The sequence below is a fragment of the Aptenodytes patagonicus genome, chromosome 1 (genome assembly GCF_965638725.1).
Source record: "Aptenodytes patagonicus chromosome 1, bAptPat1.pri.cur, whole genome shotgun sequence".
In the NCBI taxonomy this organism is placed as follows: Eukaryota; Metazoa; Chordata; class Aves; order Sphenisciformes; family Spheniscidae; genus Aptenodytes; species Aptenodytes patagonicus.
The window spans coordinates 44,489,323-44,502,144 of record NC_134949.1 but is presented as its reverse complement, the minus strand read 5'-3'; the positions used below and the strand labels follow the sequence as shown (position 1 = coordinate 44,502,144).

At 40.7% G+C, this 12,822-nt stretch overlaps 1 protein-coding gene across 6 annotated transcripts in view; it reads right to left on the bottom strand.

Annotated features, from left to right (window-relative positions):
* Window positions 1-9,099: 9,099 nt before the first annotated feature.
* SYT1 (synaptotagmin 1) overlaps window positions 9,100-12,822 on the bottom strand; it is a 457,999-nt gene continuing 454,276 nt past the window's right edge. For all 6 annotated transcript variants that reach the window (XM_076333461.1, XM_076333478.1, XM_076333451.1 and 3 more), the window contains one exon: window positions 9,100-12,213. In XM_076333461.1, the coding sequence (XP_076189576.1) occupies window positions 12,007-12,213 (207 nt within the window). In that variant the 3' untranslated portion in view covers window positions 9,100-12,006. The remainder of the gene's footprint in view (window positions 12,214-12,822) is intronic.

Genomic DNA, 12,822 nt, shown 5'->3' with positions numbered 1-12,822 from the left:
ATGCTGAGTGAGAGTGTCCAGATATTCTTGAGGTTTGAGCTGTGTCAGGACCAAAACTCTAATCACTGCTGCAGCCCTGCGTGGCGTATTGCTGACCTGAGGTCAAATAAGTGGCATTCAATTTCTGCCTACAGAAAAAGAGTAATAGTGCTTACCAACTCATTACTGAAATAATTCTTTAGATATGATGGGCAAGGTTTATAGAACACATTGAAAAAGAGGTATATAAGTTCCTAATCATGGAATTAATGGTATTGTTAATATATAACTGCTACGTACTACCTACAAAACTCTCTTCCTCAAATTCTCAAAGAGATAAAGATTTTTGTTTCCTAGTTACATACGTGGAAACAGAGGTAGCAGACACATGAAGTAAATTACGTAAGATTCCCTGAAAAAAAGCCTGTCAGGAGTAAAACCTGGCCATCACAAGGTAGCATTCTGCCAGTCAGGCCAGCAAGTACTTCATTAGCTCCTAAGCACACAAGAAGTTCAATTAACTAGGATGGTAAACCCAACAAAGACCAGCTGCAGCTGTGGTTGGGATCAGAGAAGGTTTGGGAAATGCAGCCCTGGACTGTAGAGCAGAAAAGGCAATACAGGGTACATCCAACTGTGGGGTACGTATAAAGGCAGTGTTTCACCCAACTTTTTTTGACAGAATCAGCACAGAAGATGGGTCAGCCATGGCTGTGTATGAACTGATGCTCATTGATGTGAAAGTGAGAAGCTTGCAGGGTGAGAGACAGTGGCTGATGGGATCATGGGACTGATGGACTAATCATAGAATCATAGTATATTTTGGGTTGGAAGGGACCTCTAAAGGTCACCTAGTCCAACCCCCCTGCTGTGGGCAGGGACATCTTCAACTAGATCAGGTTGCTCAGAGCCCTGTCCAACCTGACCTTGAATGTTTCCAGGCATGGGGCATCCACCACCTCTCTGGGCAACCTGGGCCAGTGTTTCACCACCCTCAGCGTAAAAAATTTCTTCATAAGGAATCTAGTCTGAATCTATCTTCTTTCAGTTTAAAACTATTCCCCCTTGTCCTATCGCAAAAGGCCCTACTAATACTAATCTTTCTTATAAGCCCCCTTTAAGTATTGAAAGACCACAATAAGGTCTCCTTAGAGCCTTCTCTTCTCCAGACTGAACAACCCCAACTCTCTCAGCCTTTTTTCATAGGAGAGATGTTCCATCCCCCTGATCATTTTTGTGACCCTCATCTGGACCTGCTCCAACAGGAGCTGGATGCAGTGCTCCAGGTGGGGTCTCACCAGAGCAGAGTAGAGGGGCAGAATCACCTCCCTCGACCTGCTGGCCACGCTTCTTCTGATGCAGCCCAGGATACGATTGGCCTTCTGGGCTGCCAGCGCACATTGCTGGCTCATGTCCAGCTTTTCATCCACCAGTACCCCCAAGTCCTCCTCGGCAGGGCTGCTCTCAATCCCTTCATCCCCCAGCGTGGATTGATAGAGGGGGTTGCCCCGACCCAGGTGCAGGACCTTGCACTTGGCCTTGTTAAACCTCATGAGGTTCACACAGGCCCACTTCTCAAGCTTGTCCAGGTCCCTCTGGATGGCATCCTGTCCCTCTGGTGTGTCAACCACACCACTCAGCTTGGTGTTGTCTGCAAACTTGCTGAGGGTGCACTCGATCCTACTGTCTATGTCATTGATGAAGATATTAAGCAGTACCGGTCCCAATACAGACCCCTGCGGGACACCACTCATCACCAATCTCCATCTGGACATTGAGCCTTTGACTGCTGCCCTCTGGATGCGACCATCCAAACAATTCCTCATCCACTGAACAGTCCATCCATCAAATCTGTATCTCTCCAATTTAGAGAGAAGGATGCTGGACATCCCTGAAGTACAGATACTCTGGCTCCTTGCTGTTATGTTTACCAGTAAACTTCTGACCTGACTCCCTTTTATGCCTTTTTAGGCCAAGTAGGGAGGAAGGGGATGCAAAAGCGGCTGGTGCAAAATCTAGTTCTGTGCAAGCTGAAGTCCTCAGCTGCTTCTCGGCAGGACCTTCCTCGTTTTACCCTGCAGTTCTGGTGAAGGGGAAGACCTGACCTTATGTCTTTGCTACACATACTGTACTTTTTAAATATGGGAAAACTGGCTGCCTGTATCCACGAACTTAAGCAAATACCTCACTGCTCCTTGCCAAGCCCTTGGTTTCTGTTATTACACCTTGGGCTAACTCTGGACTGTATTCTCCAGACAGTCTCTGGGAGCCATGTGTTAGGAATCAGTTCTTTCATGGTATTATCCAGATCAGTAATTTCTGAAGTGCGAGGATATTTCCCCCCCCGATGAGTACCCTGTGGCTGTGTTATCAGGCATGTGTCAAATCATGTTGCATGGCAAGGAAGAGACCATGTTGCTGTTAATAAGACCAAATCCACTCCATAGATAACTGTTTTAGATAATTAACAGGATCAAATGTTTTCATATGTTTTAAGTAGTTCAGATGAAAAGGACACAATTCTTGCAGGATTTTGAAAATGACCTAGCTCTGCAAAACCATGTCACAGTAAGTGGCTGTTCTACAATGTGGGAAACACATTGTTAATGAGATGATCAGAAAATGGCATTAATCTTCTCTTTTTTTTTTAATTTAAGGAAGAGTACAGCAATCTTTAAGGATATGAAAATCCAGACAGCTTTTGAGTAAGATGATTTGGCTGATGATAATATGATTGTTTAGCAGATTGTGTCAATGGTAATGGTAGATTTGCAATGTTAAAAGCTAGGGATCTTGAAACCCTTTGCTGTGGCTTTGAAATTTAAATAGCTAGCATTTGCAGTATAGTAATGCCCAGATGCCCAAATTGTGGACCAGAAGTCTGTGTGCTACAAACCTTAGGAAAAGCGAACATGGCAACAGTGTGAGTGTAAATGAAGTAGGAAAGTGTGGTATATGCCATGTAATACACTCAGCAAGGAATGGTGCGTTGCTGTTTACATGTGGAGGAGACCTATTCTTTTTGAGGTGCTGAGGAATACAGTGTGCCAGTGCATACTTGTGTTTGACAGCTGCTAGTCAAGGAACATGCTGTGTAATTGTGCGGGGACATGAAATGTTCTGTCGTGACGGAGCTCCTCGTCTATCCTTGAACATATGAAGAGTGTGAGAGGATTTACAGAGCTGTCACCCAGGAGTTAACGAATGCACGCACATACAAAAGAAAGTGAAGACACTATAAAACCATTAGCCTGGCTATCAGGAAAATGAAGGCGTTCCCTGATAGCTAATGCTTTTAACTTGCTTATTCTTTCAATGCATTTTAAAATCTAGATTCCAGTTAAGTCTACTTTTATTTCACCTGTATTGATATTCTGTTTAATGTTTGCTGTCTACTCTGTGTCATGAAATTTTACTTCTTAAGATGACTGGGAGTGGGTATGGGATAGTGGCGTGACCAAAAATTTGTCCCCGTGAGATGCCTTAAAGAGAGAATGTGAGTCAAACCGGCCTAAGTCAGCTCAAGAGTAGAGACCGTCCTCTTAGCGTGTGATCAGAGAAGTGATTGTGCTGCCAACTTCACACGAGGCTGGGAGGAGACTGGCTGAGGCTAACGTGCAGTTCATATTGATCGTTCAGCTACCTTGCTTATAATGAAATGGGCTTGCATTATGGTGCTAGGCAGAGAGAGTGTTTGCTCTCTCTTAAGGAAAGGGTTGTGGGAGGTTTGATGAAGGCACTTGAGATGATGAAAGTTGCGGTGGGAACTGATTTAGAGTTTCTGGTGCAGGGAAAAAAAAAGCCCTCGATGTTGCCCAGTCCATCACATTTCTTCCTCATCAAAAGTGCTACTACACTTCTTTGAAGTGCTGGTATGACACATCATTGCTAATAAGGTATAGAATAAGATCATGAAAAAAGTATACTTTACACGGCAGGTGTACAGAAAGGTATTATAGTGTGGGAAGCAATTAAACACTGTAGCATCTTTGTAATTTATACTCTGGACCAAGTATTAACTGGTTGCAAAGGCTTTTGCGACTCAGTGTTTTTCCCTGAACCCATGTTCCTGAGAGATTGTTAGGCACCAATTGTCGCAGAGTGGTTGAATAAACTTTAGAAAGGAAAGGAAAGTTGGCTAAGCAGAAGTGGAGCAAAGGGAGCATGAGAAGAATCAACAACAGAACAGCTTGTGCTCAGCTGGATTAGGGAACACAGTAAATACAACATAAACAGTAGCAAACATGGGATCAAAAGTTTAGTTAGAAGAGATCTTGTGGCTCTATTGACATAACAGTGACACGGGGAAGACAAAAACAAGTAGGACGGTGTGGTGCTGGGGCAGTATGGCAAGAGACAAAGATTTGGTCCCCTGATCTGCAAGTGATTTCTTTTTCTTCCTGCATTTTTTCCCAATTTATTCCTCTGTGTTAATCTGTATTTTAAAAAATGTCAGCTGGAGAAGCTTGCTCACTTGCTTTTCTTGCTTGCTGTTGTTGCATTACTAATTACTGCAGATTTAATTATGGTCACGGTGCTCAAACCTTTCAGGCAGCTATTTGTTTGTGTTAAATCCAATGAGTGAGAGCATTAACCAATTCTCCTCATGACTAGGCTGGAGTGGGAGATGTAATTCTTTCTGTGGGGGGAAAAAAAGACTCTTTCCAGAAGCACGGAGCAAAGCAACGATAACAACCTGAATCTTCTCAGGTTTTTATTCTGGAGACCTGGAAGGCTCAAACACAGGACAGTGTGTGGCCTAAGTAGGAATCATCTTCACTCTGGTACAAATCTGTAGCTAGATACTTTTTCTCTAGTATGGTAGAAAACTGTAGCTAAGATACATATTTATTCATTTGCCCCACATTTATTTTTCCTGTTCATTTATATAATCTCCATAAACGTCTTATGTTTCCCTCAAAATTGGCTCTTTTTAGATTTACTTTTCACAACTTCTTCCTGCCAAGGACTCGCTCAATTCCTTTTTATACCCTGTGTTTGAGCTACAAAGACTTACCTGATTCAGCTGCCATGGTGAGCTTTTTACTTTATACCAGATCATATGACAGCTTTTAAGGGGGTAGTATTTTCCAGTTTTCCAATAGGTATTTTTCAAGGCTTAGTTTGATCTTTGAAAAGCACTTTGAGATATTTGCATAGAGGCTGCTATGTCTCAGTGGTAGAGGTCACTGTAATGGAGAAATGCCCTTACTGAAGTCGGGAAGCATCCTGGTATCTGTACACAGTGCTGCACTGGGACACGTAGACATATTCTGTGGATGTGTGAAGTATGTCTACAACTAAACGTATTCCAAATAACATATATGAAGTCTAAATATGTATATGAGGATAGTAATTTGAACATCCTTTGTGTACTCCCACTTCATCATAAGCTTTCATTACATTCTTAGAGACTACTGAGAAGAGAAATCTATTTTTCTGTCAGCAATTCCTGTACAAAAAAGAGGTTCTGCCTTCATTTTCCTTAATGGCTTGACCAGCTCTCCTACCTTCTCTTCTCATTTGAGATCATCTTTACAGACATTTTTGTACTACTGTTCACAAATCTCTCCAGAATATTTGGGTGATCAATAAAATTTGAGTTGAAGTGCCTGTCTGGGTACTTGATTTTCAATATATGAAATTAGACATGACCTCACAATTTAGATCTCTTCCAGCTGAAACAATTTTACACCACAGGTAAATTTTGTCAACTCATTCATCTGTTTTCTAGATCATTAATAAATATTCATCATCATAATAAATGAACCTCTTAGCACCCCACCCTTAATCTTACACTATGTTGAAATTTGACCATTTAATCTTCATTTAATCCATGAAAAGGACTCTATCAGTCACTCTGATTACTTAATTTCCTTGATAGCCTTCCATCAGGGCTTTTGGGTATCAATCAGTGTCAGATCATGGTGTATGGTTGGAGAGGAGTGAGTGGAACTTGTAAGTTTGATGAAGCAAGGTGTTAAAGCCAATTAAACAATTTAGCTACTTATTATTAACTTTGAAGAGTTGCCTTAGAAATTCTTAACTGAGTTAAACAATAAAGGCAACCTTGTATTTGAAAGAAAGAAAATATATGAAAGCTGTTTTGACTCTGTGAACGTCACAGAAACTATCTCAAAAAAAAATTGGTTTAATAATATTGCCAGTTTCATGAAGAAAGAAAACATCTTGAGCGGCATGCAAGTTACTGAGCCTCAGAGTCTGTCTTTCCCCAGAACGAGTGGATGATAACGTTTCTGACTAAGTGTGAAATAATTGACTTCCGCGTTGCATTCCAGGTTCCAACCTGTCAGGCTTTCAGTCAGGATTTACAGGCAGAGATCCTCCTTCTTGTGATGAATGGTCCAAGGGAGAAGACAAATAGAGCCTAAGCCCAATCTGGAACTCTTCAATGACAGATCCATGTCAGGGTTTTGGAACAACCTCTTGGTGCCAGTGGGTGCTGCTGCTTCTTAGGAAAGAGTCACGAAATCTTCCAGGCTAAGGTACACGTATGTGAATACAATAAATACAAGGAGAGAACTGTCCCTGGGCTCTGGGAGAATGCAAGCAAAATTAGGGAGGTTTGTGCAGGATTGTGGGATAATCTTGATTAGCGGAGCAGAGAATATTTTGCCACTTTTGTGCGTTGGTCTTTTGTTTATGAGAAAAACCGATGTCGCCTCTATTCGTTGTATAACATCAGTGCATCGCCTACTGAGTGCTTTCCTTGTTGTAAGTAATAAAGTGTACAAAGATAAGAAACGGTTGACTGAAATTAAATGTGAGCTGTCAAACTGATGAGACTGGTTCTGTCAGAAGATGAAAGTCTTTTGTTTTGGTTTGGGTTTTTTTGGTTTAAATGGCTGTTCAAAACCTCAGTATGTTATTGCACAGTGCATGTATAGAACAGAAAGATTATGCTACCTGCCCCCTCCACCTTCACCCCAAAAGCCTGGAAGAACTGTCTTCACTTCCCCAACCTATTTGGCCTCTTCATAAGCTCCATTAAGGACATCTAGATCATTCCCTAGTTTGTAGAACTTTCTTTTTTATGTTGAATACAGCATAATCTTGAAATAAATCTCTTTGTGTGGCTCTTGTGTCTGAAAATATTGCTGCAGGTGTCAGTCACAAAGTACCACAGAGTTAAAGTCTTCTCTGTAGTAGTTTGTCACATGCTTTTGGAACTACTTTGGGGTGCAATATTAAAAGTATTCTCTATATTGAATAGAAGAAGATTTACTGCATATAAGGTAAATGTAACTAAGACTGGGTAAAAGTTCTTGTGGCATGTATAGAAAAACCCTTTTCCATACTTTCTTTAATGCCTGGATGAACAACAGTGTCTGAACTGACACTGAAAATAGGGGCTGGACTGAATTTGGTAGATGTATGTTCTGAAAAGCAGGTCAGTACGTGTATAAGAAACTGAAGTGGCAGCCTGGGGTGAAAGTGCTAATGCATAAATAAATAAGGGAATTGACTGTTAGAGTAATCAGAAAATATAATGTTCTAATTCTTGCTTTGCATAACTAACAGGCAATTAACTTTCATTGACTCATGATGTGAAAAGTGATCGAGAGACGGAGGTCCTTTGCTTTGGTAACTGTCACTTAGGAAGAATGTTTTTCTTGACAGCTGATTAGGGGTTAAATGAGCTGAATAAAATTGGTAATTTTTGCTGCTTTTCCCACTTAGTATAACAGCTAATATATGAAGCATTTTTCCTTAAATTAGTTGTAACGACTGGCTTTAACTGATTAGCCTTGTTGGAAGAACTGTTTTTGACCGACAAAGATGTCACTTTGGTATTCTCAAGATCTGCAAAAATGGCTGGTGCATATAGAACCTGGATCAAAGTATTTTTATTTATTGACTTTGATAGATTTGGGTCTGCTCTTAAGCAAACTTCTCCTTTTAGGGAAGTACGTGCTTGATTTTATCATGCAACAGCTTAGATGGCGAAGAAGGGAGCAGCATCATCTCATACCTCCATAACGTGGTACCTGCCTGTATCTATGGGGAACTACATTGCACCACAGGAGAGTCACCTCAGCTCCTGCAGACCAAGCAGGCATCACCGCACAGCAGATCTGTAAAGCCACAGGCACAGACTCCAGTCACTCACAGTTTTGGAAGAGTAACTGCTCTCCAAATCACCAGGCCCACCAGGAGATGTCGGCCTGCTCTTGCTCACTGAGAGAGCATCAGTCCATTTGGTGCTTGTTGACACTAGACAATCGGAAAAAAAAAAAAAAATAGCAGGGAGAAAAGAGCAGGGCATTTTCTGAGCAGTGGGAATAGGGAAAAGGGTCAACCCTGAAAATATTTACAATGAGCTCTAACTCGTAGTAAGACCTCATGTAACAACGGCTGTGGTTAAACTGGTGCATATCAGTAATTACCACAGTGTGGCTCCTGAAAGGAATGGACATATTTCTTTTCAGACTGGGGAAAAAGCAAGGGTAGGGGAGATTGCTGTGGAAAAGGGTTACATAAAACAAACATGGCTACAGGTTTGGGTTTTTTTGGTTTGGTGGGTGGGGTTTTTTTTGGAGTTTTTTTGGGGTTTTGGAGCTGTTTCTCTTCATAGGCTCAGGAACTTAAACTGTTTCATAGCACAATGTTTTTCAATCACTTTTCATTTGTGGATTCACTTCCTCCCACAACTTCTCCGTCCCCCCCATACAGTTTAAGCTCTTATTTAATGATCTTTAGTCTACAAGTGGCTTAATTTTATGGCCAGCTTAGAAGTAGCTCTTGAATGTAGGTTAAAATATACCATCTCTCTCCAAATGAAAACTTCAACCACAGCTCTAACACAGTTGGCTTGAAGAGTACTGATGTGTAGGTAACTACTTGGAGTTTTTGTTGTGGTATAGAAACTAGTCCATGTTTTGATAGAGAATGATGTTTTTGGAGGCAAATAACCAGGCTCTTGGGAAAACAAGGTAACAAGGTAAACAAGCGGACTACACTCGGGAAAGCAGCTTTTCACAGCCCCTTGAAAAGCGCTGTGCTACTACACTTGAGATACTTTGAAGTTTATGATTGTGCTGAAATCCTAGAGTGAAATGTCTTTTCAAAATTTTAGATCAAAAGAGAAACACTAGAACATCAACAGGAAATAAAACATTTTTATTGAATATCTGTGTAATATGTATGTTCTTTTAACAACAATTGGAAAACTCTACTGTGGGAAGTCACTACACAAAGTGAAACAAAATATAAACCACCTCATCAAAAATAAAGGTAAAATACGGCTAAAGTTGTCAGCTCGCGGGCCACGAGCGATATGGCAGGATAAAACACCCCAAACATTTCTACAAGATACAGAGAAAACCCACACAGAGAAACACTCAAGCAGGCAGTAAATATACACAAAGGCAACTAGGATCTTTCTACAGCATCAGATTCTAATACTTCACACAGCTTTGTCAGAAAGGTACATGTGGCTTCTTTGAGGATGAAAATGTCATCTTGGTCACATGGCAGGTTCAGTCTCTGAGAATCATCGTACCTTACAAACCAGTTCTACGGTGACGTTCAGTCTGGCAGTGTAGGAAGAGAAAGCATTAAGAATACCTTAACACAATGAGTCAGTCCTGGCAGTTTGAACCTGCAGCTATCCTGAATGAACAACTGAAAGTTGGAGACCATGAAGCTCTTATGCTGGAAAGCTGACTGTCTACTTCTTCTCTTTGGTGGAGTTTGGTCCTTAAGGTTAAGATTTTAAAGTATTCCAGCTTGATGCTTTGCATGTATGTGCCTGTTTCTTTCAGAAAATGTCTCACTTGTGTTTTTTCCGTGTTTCATGTAAAAAAGAAAGAAAATGGGTCTTGCTATTCTCACTTTTGGAGGTGGGGAGAGATCCAGACTTTATTCTCCTCCTCCTTTGCTGCTTCTTTCACCCCCAATGTACTGAAAACATTGGTGTTTGGCCATCACTGCGCTGACCTCTCAGACTGTCACACCTCTCCCAGAAGCAGAGCCTTGAGGGAGGCTGTGGAATTTAGTTTTCAGTACACAGTTCTCCGATTACATTCATCTTTGTTCTTTGTTTTCAGTAATTTCTTTTGGATACAATTGATAAGAACATTAATGGTTATCTTCTCATGCCTCCCTCCAAAAGGTATAGCATTTCCACATTTCTGGGGTAGTTTGCATTGCTGAAAACAATGAACTCTTCAAAGCATTATAAATATATTCACAGCTTGGAAAGATAAGCGAGGGGTCTCAAAGGACAGTACATGAGATAGAAGTGATGCCCTAAATGACTTGATGAGATGGTACGAGCTGAGATGACATGCTGGCTAGCCGTAAAATGACTATCTACAGTGAAGCGGCGGGGAGGGGCGGGAGGTTGGAAATGTAGAGTATTGCACAGGGCTTGACAAAATGCTGCGTGGTCAACCCATTCAATATAGCATCCTTGTCCCCTGCATAGCTCTCCAGTTCTAAATTGGTCCATAATAACTAGAACTGCTTATGCTATGCATTCCTTCGGCAGTGCAGTAGAAGGGAATGGCAGTATTATTACAATATCACTACGGAATAAATTGATTGCTATCCACTGAGAAAACTACATTTCTAAGCACACACGGCAGTCACAGTGATACACAGAGCAGTCTTTCAAGACTTTTATGGAATGACTAATAGCTTCATAATAGTGCCATTTACTACATAATAACATTGAAAACATTTAAAAACTCCTCCTGAAACGAGCATCTAGTATACAGAAGAGGTTGCTTCAGTTTTCTAGAACTTGTTCTTTGTTTTCACTTTTTTTTAAAGGACAAATTAAAACTTAAGTATAAATAGTATATAAAAGGTCACTAGCTGTTCTCTTTTGGCTTACTTTGAAGTGCATTTAGAACTATGGCTAAATTTTGTCATCATCTGATGGGATTACAATACTGTCTGTTTACCATGAAACTATTTTGTATAATAAACTCACACGGCTGTGTCTAAAAAATATTCTGCATTCCTTCTAATCTGAGTTAGTATAATAAAATATTTTGTTACAAAGTCTAATGTGCAAACTCATTATAATGTGAAATCGTGGATGGAATTCACAGTATGCAAATTTTGTATAAAGGTGATAATGGAGAGCTACTCTTGTTTTCATGGCAGCATTTTGCTACTGCTGCATCTCCCCCCTCCCTTCCCCCCCTCCCTGCACAACCTCTGCAATGGTCTTACTTTGTATGGTAGATGAAATCGTTGCTTCCTATGGAACTGCTTCCTCAACTTTCCATCTAAAGCCATTTCAGTCTGTTATGTGTTTGCTTTGGAATATATACAAAAAAATTAGATCCTGGCTACGTCTCCTTGAGGTCAGCCATGGAGCTGCTCAGATCATGCTAAGTTGCCTGTGAAAGAAGTCTACCCAATTGGATTTGCCCCTCCAAGATTCACTGTGGACGCGTAGCGTGTTATTAGGATGGTCCAGTTGAAAGCTCAGATTTAAGTTGTCCTTTAAGATGTCAGTGTAACACTACTAGTGCCTTACAAGTTGGAATTTTTTTTTTCTGGAATGCAGACGATACAATAGTTACCCTATAATATATTATCAGCTCTCCTATATCTCAGTCAATTTACATAATTTAAAATAGAACATCTTATTAAAAACATCTAGATATACACAGATTAGGAAACGCTTACAACATACAAATACACAAACTAGAAATAAATTCTCAGCATACTGGTGTATATATACAACTGTGTGATACAATAAATAATTTCTGTCATGCTCTATCTACACATCATATTGCTTAAAAGAAGAGTAGATCTGGGGGGGCAGTGGTGAAATGAAGCGCCTTTAGAGGGCTCTCTACATTTAAATTTGTGCAAATTAAAACGGGAATTTAAAAGTACGACTGATCTGTGTCAGGAACACATGGCTGGAAATGAAAGGACCCATATTACTGAGGTATTTACAGATACTGGCTAAAGAGCACTATGTGGGCAAATGCAGAAAGGCTTCTTCTTCTTTTTCTTCTTCATAATTTAATTTAATTTAATCTACTTCTTGACTGCCAGCATGGCGTCTACCTCCTCCTCAGGCTGTAAGGTGTGCCACTGTGCAATGGGCCGCCGAGGGTTGGCCAACATGTCTGACCAATGCCGCAGCTCCGCTCCGGTGCTGTTGTAGCCCACAAAGACTTTCCCGATGGCATCGTTCTTGCCAATCTTGTCATAGTCCAAAACAGTCACAACAATTTGCACTTTCTACAATGAGATAGAAAAAGACCATGAAAGAGCATGATAGCAAGGGGAAGGTGGGCAGGGATAAATCTCGGGATAGACAATGACAATGGGGACTCCAGGTACATGAAGAGGGTAAGTGTGTGACAGCCAGAGCAGGTTCCCCCAGCGAGAAGCAAATTCAAACTTTTGTCTTTGCTTCTTGTGAGCCTTCCCAATAAAATTAAGTTCACAACCTCCCTGCTAACTTGCAATTTGCCCCTTTTCATCAAAGAGCTTCATATGGGAATCGAGGTTGATTTTTCGTTTCCTTTAACAGATTAACAACCTATGGATTATTTTTTTGTTGTTATTGAAGAATCAGACTGCTAGAAGTCTGTAGGGCTAAAAGTGAGATCTTAAGGTAAGCGAAGTTGAAAGTAGTGCAATTTAACACATCATTACTGTTTAAGCAAAAATTAGGTAAAATTCAGAAACGGCTCCACCCCAAGTTAACGTTTGCAATGTCGTACTCTGTTCTGTTAATTGCTTTTCTGCTTCTAAACAACTCTTACCTATCCATCCAGCATGCTAATCAGTTATTTTCAGATAAATTCAAAAGATAGCCCTTACAATTGCTGTACACGTATATGC